This window comes from Ammospiza caudacuta, chromosome 15 (genome assembly GCF_027887145.1).
Source record: "Ammospiza caudacuta isolate bAmmCau1 chromosome 15, bAmmCau1.pri, whole genome shotgun sequence".
Classification (NCBI taxonomy): Eukaryota; Metazoa; Chordata; class Aves; order Passeriformes; family Passerellidae; genus Ammospiza; species Ammospiza caudacuta.
This window is the reverse complement of record NC_080607.1, coordinates 6571853-6587651: the sequence shown is the minus strand read 5'-3', so window position 1 is coordinate 6587651 and position 15799 is coordinate 6571853. Positions and strand designations below refer to the sequence as shown.

The window sequence follows — 15799 nt, the reverse complement described above, 5'->3', positions numbered from 1 at the left end:
AAGGTATCTGCACACAGACACAGAGAACCTCAGCTCCTCTGTGAAGAACTCCATCTCTAAGCTGCTTTCTCACAGCCAGCTCAAGTAAAAACTTTTTTGCCTCTGAATACAACTGCACTTCAAACTCTCATGAGCCTCATGAGCAGCATGAGGCATTTGTGTTCATACAACATTATTTGAATGTACTGTGAAGTTTTTCCTAAAAAAAATAAGCCCCAACTGATATGTGCCCCTAGACAGGCATTTCCTGCATTAGTGAGGTTATTCTTATCCCACAGCAGGATCTGAGCCTACAGCTCAAGATGCTGCACTCAAATATCAGTCATTAAAAGCCCTCAGGGTTTCATGCACAGACTCAAAGCACATCTACAAAACACACCTCTGAAACTCTCCTGCAAGCCAGAGCTCACAGCTGAGAGGTTGGAACAATGATTTAGTCTTTTATTAACTTGGACCTTTTTGATCCTATTTCACTAAATCAAACTTTTCATTTAAAGCACTGAAACACAGCAGCAGCTCAAGGCCACACTGTATTTTTTTTAAATATGTTGAAGGTATTTGACCCAGGGAAAAACAAACATTTAAAAACAAAGTATCATTACTCTTCAGCTATTTCAGGGTGCCCCACCAGCAAGTCGCCAAAACAAAAAGGCAACTCTCACTTCTGCAAGGTTTAACTCCCAACAGGAGACTGTTTGCTAGAGGAAGAAACAAGAATACAACAATAATGTTACAAGAGGCACTGATCCTGGCTTTATTCACTTTAAGATACATCCAACATTGTTATAGCTCACTTGAAATTCAAAATGCTTTTAAAGAAACCGACCATAAAACCTTGATTTTTTTCACCTTACAGCGCTGTCAAAGTTTTCAAATAGCAAGTGAGTGACTCCCCAGCAATACTGTGCTCTGTGTTAACATACAAAGGTTAAAACTTAGTAGAAACCCTTCAAGTTGTGGTGTTTGCTGTATTGCCTTCAAAGGACCAGCTCCCCTGGGCAGGAGGCTGCTCCCCTGACCCGCAGGGGTGGGTGCTGGGGCCCTGAGCTGCTGCACCTTTCCCTCCCCTGGGACATTTTGGCAACCAGGTGACAACTGTCCCCACTCCTGCACCCAGGGGGATCCTTCACTCCCCACTGCATCCCCAGCTGGAAGAACTTCTACACAAATCCCAGCGAGGACAGCACCAGGTGTCCCCTCAGGGCACTGGCACTGCCAGCAGAGGAAGGGCAGGGGAAGATCCTGAAGCAAAAAGTGTTAATTTGGAACCCAAATTACTTGGCAGTGTCTCCTGCAAATTCAGGATTTAGAGAAGACTCTGTTGCAGCCACAATATAATGACATTTAGACCTATTACTTTTGTAGTTTTTTTGCTGCATTTAGATTATTTTAAAGTGATGAAGAGTGCAGGACTTCAGAAATATAAACGTTTCTCTATTAGAAATTGCAAAATTTAGTACTATGACACTATGAAAACTTACAGTACAGTTTATTGAATCTGTGTTAAGATTCAGCACCAACCTGGTGCCTGAACTGTCTCAGAGCTATTTTTGCCTAATTAAGCCTGTGCACAAGGCACCCATGGCTGTACAAGCAGGAGCAGGGCTCATGTTGGCCTGACAGCCCTGGGACTCTGTGCCTGGTTTCTCTGTTTCATGACAGCATAACTAAAACAAGCCTGTTACGTAAAAGCAAAATAACCTTTATCTTAAAACTTCATTCTGGGTCTTGGACATAGCTCAGTGGCATGATCTGCAGAACAACACACCAACCATTCCCACCAGTGTTTGAAGAGGAAACTGAAGGAAAAATCCAAATCCAAGACACTCACTGTTATAGTATCTTTAATTCATCTCATCTTTTACAGAAGTCTGAACGGATTAAAAAGCACCTCCTTTCCCACCACACTCCTTACAGTTGGTAAAATATATTCAATGAGCAAATGTATGTGAACAGCTTGAGGATCTGCATCTTGCAAGGATTTCACAGACCAATCAATCAAAAGCCAAAATTTCTTGTGGTTTTTACAACCTCGCTTTAATACAACGGTAAATCCACTCGGATGGCAAACCTGTCCAGTCCCATCTCCCCAGAACACTTTGCCAACTGCAGCACTGGTTAGCAAAGCTAGTTAGCCTTGGCACGGAGCTGTGCCCTCTTGCCTGTGACAGCCTGGAAGCCGGTTTTGATGCTGGCCACGGAGCAGCGCGAGTGGCAGGTCTCGCACTGCAGGAAGTATAACCGCGTGTCCTTCTGCAGGATGGTGTCCGGCGAGCGGCACGTGTGGCAGGTGACGTACTCCTCTGCAGGGACAAAGGGACAAATCGCTCACTACAATCCTTTAGCTACTAACTCTAACTGTCACGGATATGTTTTATGAAAAGTCCTTTCGCTAGGATTTTTTTCTCCTGAGAAGCTGAGATGTAGGGGGATACAGTATGGGTAAATGAAGGTGGTGTAGAATGTAATCTTATCCCCCAAAGAGTTGCAGCTGAACCAATTACTAAAGATTAGGAACAGACCTGATGTTAACAGGCCACACCTGTAGCCAGTAACACCAGTGGATTGGTGGGATCTGGAGTCAGATGGTTACTGCAAGAGCCAGAACAGTCAGTGCTTAGAGGAGCTGCCTACAAGAAACTTCGAGAAGGTACAAAGCTCTGGTGATACGGAATCCTTGCACTATAATGATAGTGGAACTCTTGATATATAAGACAACACCAAGAGGCCTCAGAAATTAAATGTAAACAATGATTATCTGCTGCTGTGCATGCAACAGGTGCATCTGTGATTGGTCTCATGTAGTTGCAGTGTGATGTCATGGTTTGCCTCAGATACCTTGGGTTTCTCCCTGTAGATTTCCTCCCCAGGTGTGTCAGTCCCCTCTCCTTTCCCCTCCCAGCACTGTCTGTCAGTCCTGGCATTCCAGAAGGCATCGAGTGATTGGCAGATTCACAGGATGCCCTCTACCCCTGGGGGCATTGGGCCATCCAGGTGTCCTTTGTCCCTTTGTCCCTCCCCTCCTGTCCCTGGCTGGTGGCTCCCTGCCCCTTCCCTGCCCCTCTCCCCGGGGTTAAAGGAGCAGCAACCACGGGCTCAGGGAGTTCTGTTGGAGCTGGTGCTGCATTCAGAGGCTTGAGGGCCAGAATAAAGCTCTGGATCCAAACCCTCCATCAGAACCGACTCCTTTCCTTCACCATCGCCTCAAAGCTTCTCTGGCAGAGGGAAACCTGAGGAGCAGCCCCTGTTATGGGGGAAGCTCCATCCCAGCACCGCCAGAGCTCCTGCAGGCCTGGACTTGTCTCCATGGGCCCAGCTGCAGCACCCAGCCAGCCAAAAGTGTCTGTGGGGTGAAACACCACACACCCAGCCAGCCAAAAGGGTCTCAGGTGAAAACACCACAGTTGCCACCTTTTGGTCAAGCAGCAAGGGCCAGACAAGCCCAGGCATATCCCATCTGGATATATTGGTATTAATTCCAGTATCATGTGGTTGTTTTTAATTAATGGCAAATCACAGTCCAGCTGTCTTGGACTGTCTGGTCAGTCACAAGACTTTATTATCATTCCATTCCTTTCTATTCCTTGCTACTCTTATGATGAAATCTTTCTTCTATTCTTTTAGTATAGTTTTAATATAACATATATAATAAAATAATTAATCAGCCTTCTGAAACATGGAGTCAAGATTCTCATCTCTTCCCTCATCCTGGGACCCCTGTGAACACCACCACATTTTCCCAAGGTGGACAAAGCCCTGGCAGCAGAGCAAGCTGTGCACTGCCAGCTGTGCTGCAAATGCAGGGAGCAGAATGGGGGCAGAGCCAGGCAGGTGCAGCCCAGCCCTGGCTGCTCCCATGGACACGGAGGGGATGCAGCACCCCCTGCAGACTCCAGTGTGGGGCTGCTGGCACTGCTGCAAAATCCAGCAAAGGTTTTCCCCTTTCACCTTTTCCACAGGCTTGTCCTGATCCCCCTGTGACCTGGCTCCTCAACAAGGCACTGAGCTTCACCACAGCAGCAACAACTCAGAGAGAAAATCCAGCAATTCTTTTAGGAGCTGGAGAGGCTTTGCAGTTTGCCCTCCATCCAGACTGAACCTGAACTGCTGCATTCTTGTGCAGCCACTGATTTCTGCTCAACATCTGTGTTCAAATCCTTCTCCCAGCCTGGCCTCTCACCTTCTTGGATACTATTCCACTAATCTGGGTCCCTGCTGCTGCTGCAGAGCTGCCTGCAAACGCTGCTCAAACACACCCACCAGCTCAGAGGGGCTGGGAACACTAAAATCACCCTGGTTAACCAAGAGGAGGTTTGTGGTACATTAAGCACTGACACTGTTTTAATGTTAATAACCAGTACAGATTTGCCACTGGTGTTCCCTGAGCTTCTCTGCTGAGGTGTCTGCAGCTCTGGTACTGACACAGCACTAAAGCAGGAGCTTTGTGACACAATCTGAGTCCTCTGACCAGCTGGGGCACAAAAAGTTTTTGGGATTCATTAAGAAACGTTCTTTAACCTCATGCTTATGTGATTTCTAAAAGGTACACAGGAGAAAATTCTACTCAGATGTGGACTCAAATCTTCTCTGTTTGTCAGCAAGGGACACCAGCACTTATGGGAAACTTAGACAGGGCTTTTATAGAACATTTTTCTCATAAATTTTGGAACAAAAAAGGCATTTAAACAGAACTTATCTTAACACTGCATCTGTCAATTCACAGGTACAACAGACTGCAAAATCAACAATTACTGTTGTTTTCCACAGTCCTCATCAAAGCCAAGATATGAGGCTCAGATGAAAACAAGCAGCTCTCAAATGCTCTGCTTTCCTGGGCATGCTTTAGTGCAGGGCAGAGCACCTGTATTTGCATTATTCCATGATAAAGGAAAGTTGTGGCTCCTGAGCCCCCTCCATGGTGGGCACACAGCTGGGGCCCATGGGCATCACAAGGGGCTAAGAGAAATCTGCAGGGGGAAAGGGAGTTCTACTTACTGATATATCTTCTCAAGACATTTTCTATCTGTTTTTGCTGGAATCTTCCTTTGATTACCAGTTGGTTGTTACCATCTATTGAACCACTAATAGAAAAGAGAAAATTAATTATTTGATTTGCAGGTGTGAAGCATTAAAACAAATCAAGAACATGAAGCAAGACAAGGATATATTCTTCAAGAAGAGCACAAACAGAATTGTGTTGTAGGGACAAAAAATGCAAAATCCTGAGGTTCTTCAGAGCTACTTCCTAGAGGAAGTTTTGCCCAGGCACAACCCTCACCTGTCTGTCTCAGGGGAGTGAACAAGACCATTACCTTGGTCTTGGAGTTTCCCTCTGTTCCTCCTCACTAAAATGTTCTCTCCTCAATCACCCAGCACAGCACTGAAGTGAAGGGAGCAAACCCCTCATGTTCCAGCCCATCTATACAGATCTAACCCCAAAAATGTTATATTTGACCAATACCAACCCTAAGCACGCACAGAGCCCAGCAGCCTTACCTTGTACCCAATTCTGCCAACAAAAATGCCAGGAGATGTTTTGGCTGACGATGTAATCTGAAAATAAAAGTAAGGAAATGTTTAACCTTCCCCCTTCAGAGAAATCTGGTATTCATACAGGACTGGCAGGGTAAATCCAACTTAAGTCAGAAAGTTTCAAAGGGAGCAGTGCCAGGGGTCTGCCCCAAAGAGCACACACACAATTACTGAGGACACAAGAAACTTGAACAGTCCACACAAAAAAATTCCCAATGACCCCAACTCAAAATTACAGCAACTAGTGAAAAGTTTTCCATTAAAGATTTTTCATTCTTACTGTCCCAACCCCTGAAAAAACATTTAGTAGCTACCATTAACAACTCCCCTTAGTGTTCCAGGTCCTCAGCAGGGTTTCACCAGGCCTGTTTTCTGGCACACTTTTGATACCCATCAGATCTGCATTCACAGAATTGCTCACAAAGAACAGAGCTGCCTTCACATGGCATAATTAAGACAGATATCACTGCAGAAACAGTGGGAAAAACCCACTGGAGTCCACATCATTTACCAAGAGATTAGTATTTGTAGTCAGCTAAAATTAGAAAGAACTTTTCCCACCCTTCTCCTCGAGGCTTGCACATAAATGTCACTGGTGACCCAACTTGCTTGAACCCAATGAACTCACCAAGTTTCAGCCCATGTACCATTTTTGTAATTTAAATACAAAATTAGAAATTATCTCAATAAATCATCTCAATAAATCAGAAATATCTTCTCACAGAGAAATGTAATGAGCTTCCTGACTGAAATAGCTTCCACTCCTGGTTTGCCACTTGCCAGAAAACTCTACAGGAGCACAGAGCAGTGCATCCATCTGCTCTTCCTGGGAAATCCAAAGGGGAAACTTACAATTTGCAGATATCTGTGAAGTTGACAAAAGACGTTTTCTTGGTCCCTACTCTCACAACCTGCGGGGGCTTCATGACAAATTTCCTCTTCTCTCCAGCCACCATGTCTGGGTTCTTCTCCCGCATGATGTTAAAAACTCTGTTGAGCAACTGCAAAAGAAGGAATTCACAGCCATGTGAGAGCTGGCCATTCCTCACAGCATTCACAGTGAATATCAGACTACCTTTGCCCAAGCGCATTTCCCCAGCTGTTCAGAACACATTTAAAGTGTTCTGATCGATGCAAAATCCCAACACTGCTTCCCCCAGGGTTTGTTCTGCCCATGGCAGAGGTGTTAGAACCAATATTGTCCCCTGTGAAAGTTACTGTGATTAAAAATATGCTTTTCAAAAATATATTATATTATATTTTTATATTATATTTAATTATTTATCTTTATATTATTACATTTATTATATTTATTTATTGTTCATATTTATATCATTTTATATTATATTTATATAATATTATTATATTATTTCTTTTATATTATTATATTTTATTTATTATTTATATTTCCATTATTTTATATTATATTTATATTATTATTTTATATTATATATGCCTTTAATATTCTGCTCATGAGCTTCTGACTACAAGTCCTTCACTCTGAAGTTAGAAATAGGAAATATGAGCGTAAGGCTCTACTGATGCAGATGAACATGGAAAATAAGTTTTAAAAGTCTCTGGAACATTACCTCATCATATGTGTAGTCCCTTTCTGAGCCTGCCCACGCAGGTCCTGACTGAAGGCTAAAAGAAATTCCATCATCTTTTTTGCTATCTTCATCCTCAAATGCTGTAAAGAAAGTTTTGGGGGATTAATTAAGAAACATTATTTAACTTCATGCTTACATGATTTCTAAAGGAGAAAACTTCACTCAGATATGGACTCAAGTCTTCTCTCTTTATCAAAAAGGGGCATCAGCACTCTTGGGAAATTTATACAGTGCTTTTAGGGGACATTTTTCTGATAAAGTTTGGAACAAAAAAGGCATTTGAACAGAATTTATTCACATACAAGGCGGACTACATTTCACTTTCACCATCTCACAGAGCTAGGTTATACTTGTACCTTCATCCTTCTCCATTATCTCATCTTCATCTGGAAACTTCACATTCTTCTTTTTCTTCTTTTTGTTGCCCAGCATGATATCAAGGTCATCTTCAGGTTCTACTGTCTCTGGCACATCTCCTTCAATTTTCAATTCCTGTAAAGAAGCAAGACTGTAGTTTATCCATGTAAACCACAGCCCTCCATAGCAACAGCAATAACCCCACTGTAGGGGTGAATGCTGCTGACACCCATCACAGCCCTGAAACCCAACAGGTAAGAATGGAATTCCAGCATGTTGAAGAGCTCTACACCCTGCACTACTGCCATAACAGGGCCAGATTTGCACCTTCTGGCTGAACTTCTGCTAGCCAGGAACAAGGTCAGACTGCACTTAAAGGCAGCAGCCATCTGAGGACAGCAGGGAACAGAACACCCCTCATGGCAGCAGTAAGGGAAAGCAAAGCTGTGCTACTCTAATTTGTTATCACAATTCTGCACACTGAAAGAACACAGAGCAAGTATTTTGTCCCCTGAGGCAGATCAGAGGAACATTTTCTTCCCCCAAAAGGCAGAATCTGAAAAGGAGGTTTATGCATAACATAACATTTCTCTGTCCTCTTGCTCTCTGGGCTTGCCAGTTACACTGACATGTGATACAAAAACACTACTTGGAATAAAACTTGAGAAGAGTAAAAATATCTTGTACACCTTCTGGAACACAGCACAGTAGCCAATCCTTTCTAAAGAAAACACCAGAGTGAAAACAGATTTCTTGGCAGATATGTGCACTTCATTTCAAGTGCTGGCCTTCAGAGGACTGCTCTGTGTGTGGCTTCTGACATCCAGTTATCTCTCTAACCCCAAAAGACAATTAACCTTGAGGTTAATCAGCTCTTCCTGCAGACTGGTGAATCACTTGCTCTTTGTGCAGAGCAGGCAGAGTTTTTCCACTTCTGGACAAACAGCCCAGGCAGGAACAACATGTTCATCAAAAAAAATTAAAGACATGTAAAGTTTAGTTATGAACTGTACCAATACACAATGACAGACTTGAGACAACTCCTGCACAGCCAATCTCAAGAAAATGGAAGCAAGAGAATTTTCAGCCATAGTCAAGTTATGTAAACAAACCTTTACACCTTCTTCTGCTTCATCTATATCAAATATCTTTTTTGTTTTTTTCTTCTTTTTCTTCTGATTGAAGAAATTTAAATCATCCAAGTCATCTGTTGTATCTAAAAAACAAAACCAAAGGATTGCCTAAAGAAGGGTAACTGTAGAAACAGTTCAGACATTAAGGCCTCTAATTGACATCCAAATCTTTAAAACTTCAAAAAATAAGATATAAGCAACGATCTGTAACCCCTGTGGATATCCTTCAGGTTTGAAGAGACCATTCCCCTCTGCCCCCAAATACTGCTTTAGTTTCTGCACCTTCTCACTGTGTCTTTTGATTCTTTACATGTTCAATCTTTCTTTCTGCTGCACAAGATAAATTAGTCACTTTTGTCATTAGAGATGCTTGGACAAAAAAAAAGAGAAGTGCAGGAGGAAGATACAGTTTCTTTGGTCTGCAGCAGGAGCCAATTTAGCAACAAACTGGATTTAAATTAATGGCGCTCTGAATTAGGTAATCCTGAAATTACATTGGGCTCAATTTAAGAAGCAAAGTTTTATACACAATCATACACTTACTGAAAGATTCCAAAGAACACTGTGGTTATCACATTCAGAATGGTCCAAACACTAGGAACCTCCTCTAATGATGTTTCTTTTATTCACACCATTGTTTAGTTGTTCAAATGAAAAAGAGCCATAATTGTGGAATTATTGCAACAGTTGCACGTGGAAGATTTAAAACTTCACACTGCTTTAGAAATTCTCTTTTCAGTGCTTTACACAAAGGACTGAGTTGGAAAATTGCAAATTACATAAGCCCCTGGGAGCTTGGTGGTGTCTGTGAATGTGATTCCAAGCAAGAGGCCAAACTGCCCTCCAGACAGGCAGCAGAGACAACTCACACATCTCTGAACACAACACCAAGGCTCTGGTGTTCTACTCTGGGATGCCAAATTCTTGAAACTGGGCTTGTAGCCTCCAAACAGCACCTTTGAGAGTTTATCTACATGGATTCACTTTACCTTTCTTCCTGCTATCTTCTTCATCTGCTTCAACATCTTTGTCTTCTGTTGGCTCTGGTTCAACTTCCTTTGTTTCTGACTGCTGAGTCTCTTCTGCTTGTAGGTCTCCTCCTCCTTCCTCATCCAGCATGAAGGGCTTCTTCTTTTTCTTCTTCTTCTTGCTCATAGTAGGATCGAAAATCATCTGTAAAAGTCAAGAGCTCCTTAGCAGCTCAATAATCATCCCCTATTTATTATTTATAACTTTTCCGCAACTGCTCTTCAGCTTCAACCTCAACTGTGTCAATTACAAGGGAAAACTGACAGAGTTCACAGCATCTGCTGCTTTTCCTGCAGTCCAAGTTTCCTGTCACCTATTTATTAGTGCAGCTGGAAACATGTTAAAGCTGTGGCTGTCTGACAGACTGGCTACCAGCTCTCTTTTATGACCATTATGGAGTCCAGTTTTGCAGTAATACAGCACCACTTCACACAGAGGACAATTTAACCCCACCAAAGCACATGGTCTGATCACATATCACTTCCACTTGTGACACACATTGATTCCCAGATTTATTCAAGGCAAGATTTGCCATGAATAAGAACACTATGGATGAGGAGGAAGCCTAGAAGGGGCTGGTGATAGAGCAAGACCTGCACCAGCTCTGAACACTGAAATGGCAAAGGTCTCATCCTTCTCCCTCCCCAGACTGAGAAACTGAACCTCAGACACCAAGTGATTAAAAGCTGTTAATGAGCTCTTTAGCCAGCAAAGCAGCTTAATTCACCTTGTCTGGCTGTGAAGGCACTAACCCCAGACTCACTTTTAACCTATTCATCATCTGCAGACCCGAGGGATTGATTCCAACACATTAAAGCTTTTTGTTTCACTTCAGACACAAGCTGACATCCCAGCTGGTCACTTTGCTACACACATCTGCCTGGACTGGCACACCATAGTGTATATTAAATACAACCATTTTAGACACTTTCTCCAGTGTTCCTCATCCAGTAATGGAAGGATGTTCTCACAGAGCCGTACTTCACCATCATGAACACCCTCACTCAGGAAAGAACCAGCTCTTCACCATGGAGCAGTTCTCTAACTTGTTGCCCAGCTACCCCCTGAAGTCTGGTGGTTTTCCTCTCCCCACAACACAACCTCTCCTTGCACTTCTCATTCTCCTACATCTGCTGTTCTTGTGATATTCTTTCCATTTTCTGAAACATCCATGTTCCATACAGGCATTACCAAAGGCATCAAACTGTTTTAGGGGTCAGAAGCACAACCTTCCCAAAGCCTGCACATACACCAGGGCCCCTGAGGCTTTCAAGCTGCTGAGGTGGGCCTTTAGTTGCACACACTGTGCTGGAATGATCCTCAAAAGAAAGCCAGAGGGCTTTTCTCTGCTGCTTCCATAGATAGTGGTGTGAATCATGCTGCTGCAATGCACAGAAATCACAGCACGTCCAACTGGTTCCATGTCTGCTTCCTCCTGGACTCCCCAGGCTGCTGGGACAGCAGGAGAGCAGCCTGCATGGCAGTGCACAGCCTGCGATCCAGCACAAGGGGCTGACTCACTTCCATCGAGATGCTCTCCAAGACTCTGAAGAGGTTTTGATTGTCTCATGTGAGACAAACCTAAGATCATGCCTCAATCACATGTAACAGCTTCTAAGAAGGAACCAGCCCACCCACCCCAAATCACTCTTTTTGTAAGGGAAAAGACATTGGAACCACCATAAAGCATCTCCTGTGAAGGAAAAGACATCTGAAGCACCATAAAGCATCTCCCATGAGGGAAAAGACATCTGAAGCACCATAAAGCATCTCTTGTGGCTACAGAGTGTCTGCAGCCTGACCCCACTGAGCTGGACACACCAAGACATCTCCTGGATGCAGGAGATTGGTTTTCAGCATCAAACCCCCGTGGCCTTGAGCAAGGCCACCCCAGCCAGGCTTCTGCACACCCAGCACCTACTCACAACATGGCACACTCCACATCCTGAGGAGGAGGAGGAGGCCTAAGCCTGAAATGTTTTGTTCACCAAGGGCTTCAACAAGCACTCACCAGGAGCCTCAGGTCACATTTGCTTTAACAAGTCATGACATAGATGAACCAGCCTGATATCCCAGCTGCTCATGCTCTGGCTTTCTGAGGCAGGTGTTTCCAAACTTTCTTTATTCCTTTTCTCTGCTCTCTAGTCTGAACTTTATGATACCATTTAGTGCTGACAAACTACAAAGTTGCAGGTTTTCTACTGCAGGAACCTCAGCCCCCAGCACAAACACAACAAACATGGATGCTTTTCCTGTGTGAAAAAAATTATAAATTCCCATCCTGTGCCTGCTCTCAGAGCAAAATTCCCATGTGGGGTTTTCTCCTCTGTAGACCAATGGTTCCTTCTCACATCCATCTCCATATACCTGCTCCTTACTGCAAGTGCCTACGCAGTCCAAATCCCAAATTTACAGAAAATTAGCAAGTGAACAGAGAGGGGAACGGAATCAAAGTTTCACAGACCAAATGCAACTCAAGACTGAAGCCAATGAAGCTCTGAACTGCTGTGACAGTGGGAAATGGCAGGGATTCCAACAGAAGCCACAAATAAATCTGATTTCCCTAGTCTGAATAAACACAGGCATGTGTAAGAGGCAGACACCACCCCTGCCCTGATCAAGTCAGTTCAGGTGTCCTTACACTGCCTTATGTCCAGGGTGAGGAGCAAAATTACCAAGACCAAGCAGCACTTCAATTTGTCAAACACAGCACTCTCTAATGTTACTGCCTGAAGCTTCACAAAACTGCAGGGTTTAAAGAACTTCTAGATCTTCAGCAGGATTATGTGGTTTGTAGGATTTTGAACAAACTGAACAGATGTTAACAGACCACTGCTCCCCACAACTGAGCTGTGCTGCCCCTGCTGTGCCCCAGCTCCGGGCAGCACTCAGGGATGCTCCCAGCAATGAGTTTCATTCATACACAACTCTGAAAACCTTAAGCTACAGCTCAACACAATGAACTTCTTACCATCTATCCCAGTTTTCAGTGTTAATTTGTCTTCATGTGCCTTCATCCTCCTCAACTTCACAGGCTTTAAAAAGTTTCACCAACTTAACACCAATATCAAAGTATTTGGCTCCCAGCAACCAGAGACCCAGCAGTTCTGGAAGGCACCTGCACTCAGTGCACACCAGCCTGAGGAACAGTGCCAGCTCCACTGGGTTATCTGCCATCAGCTTTATTGTCTGTCACATAAAGCAGCCCAGAGGTGCAACTACACTGTGGATCCCAGCAATCACCTCAATATCAAACTAATCCACTATGCAAGAAAAGCAGTTTTACTGATACAAACTAAATTCAAAGCATAACACTCCATGAACTGCTCAGTGGCCCTGTGATCACCTGAGTAAGGCAGCACCTGATGCAAGCATTCCTGAGCACAGAGAACAGCCCAGACAGGAGAACTGCAGCTCCCATGACACATCTAGGCACAAAAATGCAACGTATTCATTCTAGATGTTAAAGCAGCTGAGTAAGTCAGTGACAGCTACCACTAAAATAAGTCCTAATTACAGCAGTTCTCCTTTATGACGCAGGACAAGTCTCTCTGCAAGGCCTGAGTGTTCACTTTGCTCTGAAGGAAACAAGCCACACAGGTATTTTAAACAACACCAGAGAGAAGATACAAAGGCAGAAGCAGCCATCTCCTGGATCTGGCCAGAGCAGCTTCCCAAGGGCTACACCAGCCTGATGAGCGCCTCACACAGGGAAAACTTTCCTTTTCCCCATGAGAGCAATGGAAATGAGGCCAGCAAAGCTGTCAACACAGGGCATTTACAACTGAAAAATTTCTCAGACGCGGATGTATAAACTTCCCCGGTACTGTGCCTAGATAAACACCGCCAGACCCGGAAAACGTTTAGTTATTATTTGCCCAGATGTTGCTATTCGGCTTCAAGGTTAAAACCCGAGATATTAAAGCTCCATAAAGCGAGTGCTAACTGCCTAAAGGCTGCGTTTCGCTAAAGAGCGCAGAACACGATGGAGAAGCGGTGGCGGTGCCATCTGCCTCTCTCTCCGGCTGCTCCGTGCCAGGGACGGCCGCCGGCAGCACACCGGCAGCTCCGGGCCTTGCCGGGACCGGCGGCCCCACACACACCCGCGGGGGCTCCGGGCAAGGAGGGCCCCGCTCCGGCTTGCGCCCCCCGCGCTGCCTCAGCCCCGGCCCGGCGGGACCCCCGCCCGCCCCGGCCCCGGCCCCACGCAGGGCGGAGGCCGCGCTCGCCGCAGGCCTCAGGCCCGGCACCCACATGGCGGCGGCCCCAGCGCAGCGCAGTCCCCGTGCGAGGCCCTCCCGGGGACGGCAGCGGCGGTGGCCGGCGGGTCTCACCTCGTCGCCGGACATGTTTGCGGCGGGGCCGCGGGCCGGAGGGGCCGGGGTCGCTCGGTGCCGCGGGGTCAGTCCGTGCTCGGCTCTTGCATCAGCGCCGCGCGCCCGCCCCGCCCCGCGCCTGCGCGCGCCCGCCGCGCCGCCTCGCGCGACTTGCGGCGTTCCCGCGCTGCGCACGCGCCGGGCGACGGCGGGAGCGCTGAGGGCGGCGCTGAGGGGCGGGGAACGAAACGGAACGGAATGAAATTCATCTCACATCCTGCCCTGTTCTCAAAGCCCCGGGATCCCAGTATGGAGCAGGCTGCAGAGGACCATGTGGCAGCAGCTGGTCTAAACTCCCAGCTCCGGCAGGGCCATCCCAGAGCACATGGAACAGGGTTGCATCCAGATGGTTCTGGAATGTCTCCAGTGAGGGACACTCCACACTCTCCCTGGGCAGCCTGTTCACGGTCACTGCACAGGGAAGAATTTCTCCCTCCTGTCCAGGTGCAACTTCCTGGGCATCGGTCCCTGCCCGTGGCTCTGGTGCCATCGCTGGGCCCCAGGGAGCAGAGCCTGGGCCCTGCTCTGCCCCTCCTGCACACAGGGACAGCCAGGCCTGAGGCCCCTCTCAGCTGGGGCTCCTCTCCAGGCTGAGCAGCCCCAGCTCCCTCAGCTTTTCCTGGGCTCCCAGATGCTCCAGGCCCTTGCTCAGCTCCAGGAGCTCCTGTCCCTGCTGTGCTGAGGAGCCAGAGCTGGACCCAGCACTGCAGATGTGCCTCCCAGGGCTGAGCAGAGGGGCTGGATCCCCTCCCTGACCTGCTGGCAATACTGTTCCCGGTGCTTTCCAGGATCCCAGTAGCCCCCTTGGCCACAAGGACCCACTGCTGGCTTGTGGAGAGTTCCTTGTCCACCAGGACCCCCAGGTCCTTCTCCACAAAGCTGCTCCCCAGGAGGTTGGCCCCAGCCTGTGCAGGTGTCTGAGGCTGTTCCTGCCCAGGTGCAGGAGCTTGCTGGATTTCAGAAGGTTCCTCTCTGCCCATCCCCAGCCTGCTGAGATCTCTCTGAGGGGATGCACAGTGGCCCTGGTGGGGAGGTATTGCCCACCTCATCCAAGCCATTGATGGGCAAGTTCTACAATAGTGGGCCCAGGAGTGAACTCTGCTCGGACACCACTAATGACAGGCCTCCAGCTGTGCCACTGTTTTCTCTTGGTGTTGGCATTTTGGCATTCCCATGCAAGTCTCCTTTGCTTGCTGAGCTTTTCCTGACCTGCTCTGAACAGAGATCTCCACCATACCCTAAAAGTGAGCCCTTGATGTCTATAATGGGACATGCTGTTGTAAATACCCCATTGTCAGAACATTGAGGGCTTTTTTGTATGTAAGAATGTGCATTCTTCTGCTTTTTAGTAATGTGAAAACACTGTTGGACATCATGGCTCCTGGGACACGATCGGCTCCTATGGCAGGGGGTCTCTCCTCACTCTTGAATACAGAATCACAGGATCAATTAGGCTGGAAAAGATCTCTGAGATCATTGAGCCCAGGCTATGAGCCATCACCACCGTGTTAATTAGATCATGGTGCTGAGTGCCACATCCAGTCTTCCCTTATGCACCTCCAGGTGACTGCACCACCTCCCTGGGCAGCCCATTCCTATACCTAATCACTCTTTCTGTGAAGAAATTCCTCCTAAATAGTTTAAAATAGTTTAAACTATTTAAATAAATAAACAGCTTAGAGCCCCCAGGCAGGTGTCATGTACCAGCTGGAGAAGAGAGCTGACTTTGGTGAGCTTGTGTGGGTACAGGTTGGTTGGTCAG

General features: G+C 46.4%; 1 protein-coding gene across 1 annotated transcript; it reads right to left on the bottom strand.

Annotated features, from left to right (window-relative positions):
• Positions 1-761: 761 nt before the first annotated feature.
• EIF2S2 (eukaryotic translation initiation factor 2 subunit beta) lies at positions 762-14149 on the bottom strand. Its single transcript, XM_058814521.1, has 9 exons — positions 13996-14149; positions 9622-9805; positions 8612-8715; positions 7499-7634; positions 7122-7222; positions 6385-6533; positions 5497-5553; positions 4996-5081; positions 762-2303 (listed from the first exon to the last, which is right to left on the bottom strand). The coding sequence occupies exons 1-9, from the start codon at positions 14008-14010 to the stop codon at positions 2128-2130; spliced, it is 1008 nt and encodes a 335-aa protein (XP_058670504.1). The 5' UTR covers positions 14011-14149; the 3' UTR covers positions 762-2127.
• Positions 14150-15799: the final 1650 nt, after the last annotated feature.